This window comes from Seriola lalandi, unplaced genomic scaffold, assembly GCF_002814215.2.
Source record: "Seriola lalandi dorsalis isolate HSWRI2012SDOR001 ecotype SW California unplaced genomic scaffold, Sedor1 jcf7180002053863, whole genome shotgun sequence".
NCBI classification, from domain to species: Eukaryota; Metazoa; Chordata; class Actinopteri; order Carangiformes; family Carangidae; genus Seriola; species Seriola lalandi.
In genome coordinates, this window is record NW_019524416.1 from 1 (window position 1) to 953 (window position 953).

The window sequence follows — 953 nt, forward strand, 5'->3', positions numbered from 1 at the left end:
ATCTTTTCCCACAAACATCTCAACCAAATGGTTTCTCTCCTGTATGGACTCTCTGGTGCAACGTAAGTTTGCCCTGTCGCGTATATGTTTTCCCACAAAGACTGCAACTGAATGGTTTCTGTCCTGTATGTACTGTCATGTGTATCTTAAAATGTTGCTGTCGGTTAAATCTTTTCCCACAAACATCACAACCAAATGGTTTCTCTCCTGTATGGACTCTCTGGTGCAGCTTAAGATTATCCGGCCGGTGAAATGTTTTCCCACAAATATCACAACCAAATGGTTTCTCTCCTGTATGGACTATCTGGTGAAACGTAAGTTTACCCTGTCGCGTATATCTTTTCCCACAAAGACTGCAACTGAATGGTTTCCCTCCTGTATGAACTTTCATGTGCCTCGTAAAATTTCTCTCCGCATTAAATCTCTTCCCACAAACATCACAACCAAATGGTTTCTCTCCTGTATGAACTTGCATGTGCCTCGTAAGGGTTGTCTTTTCCTTAAATCTCGTCCCACAAACATCACAACCAAATGGTTTCTCTCCTGTATGAAGTTTTATGTGCCTATTAAGATTCCTCTTCGCATTATATCTCTTCCCACAAACACTGCAACCAAATGGTTTCTCTCCTGTATGGACTTTCACGTCCGCTGTGACATGATGCTGTCGGTAGGAATCTTTCCCACAAACATCAGAAACCAATGGTTTCTCTCCTGTATGGGCGTTCATGTGCCACCTAAGATTCGTCTGTCTCTTAAAGGTTGCTCTGGTTTCCTTCCAATCAATGTCACTGTCTTCAGTCTCGGAGGACTCTGTGGCCTCTTCATCTGTGTCTGGTTGAAGATGACCATGTGGATCTAAGTTCCTGTCTGGTTCAGATCCTCCACAGTCCTCTCCATCAGCCTCTGTTTCCATCTGCTGAGCTGAGCTGCTGGACGGAGGCTCTGCCTCTCTG

At 44.4% G+C, this 953-nt stretch overlaps 1 protein-coding gene across 1 annotated transcript; it reads right to left on the reverse strand.

The window, feature by feature from the left end:
- Positions 1-9: 9 nt before the first annotated feature.
- Positions 10-939, reverse strand: LOC111651927 (uncharacterized). The gene has a single exon (XM_023402004.2). It carries the CDS (start codon positions 911-913, stop codon positions 20-22), a length of 894 nt encoding a protein of 297 aa, XP_023257772.1. The 5' UTR covers positions 914-939; the 3' UTR covers positions 10-19.
- Positions 940-953: the final 14 nt, after the last annotated feature.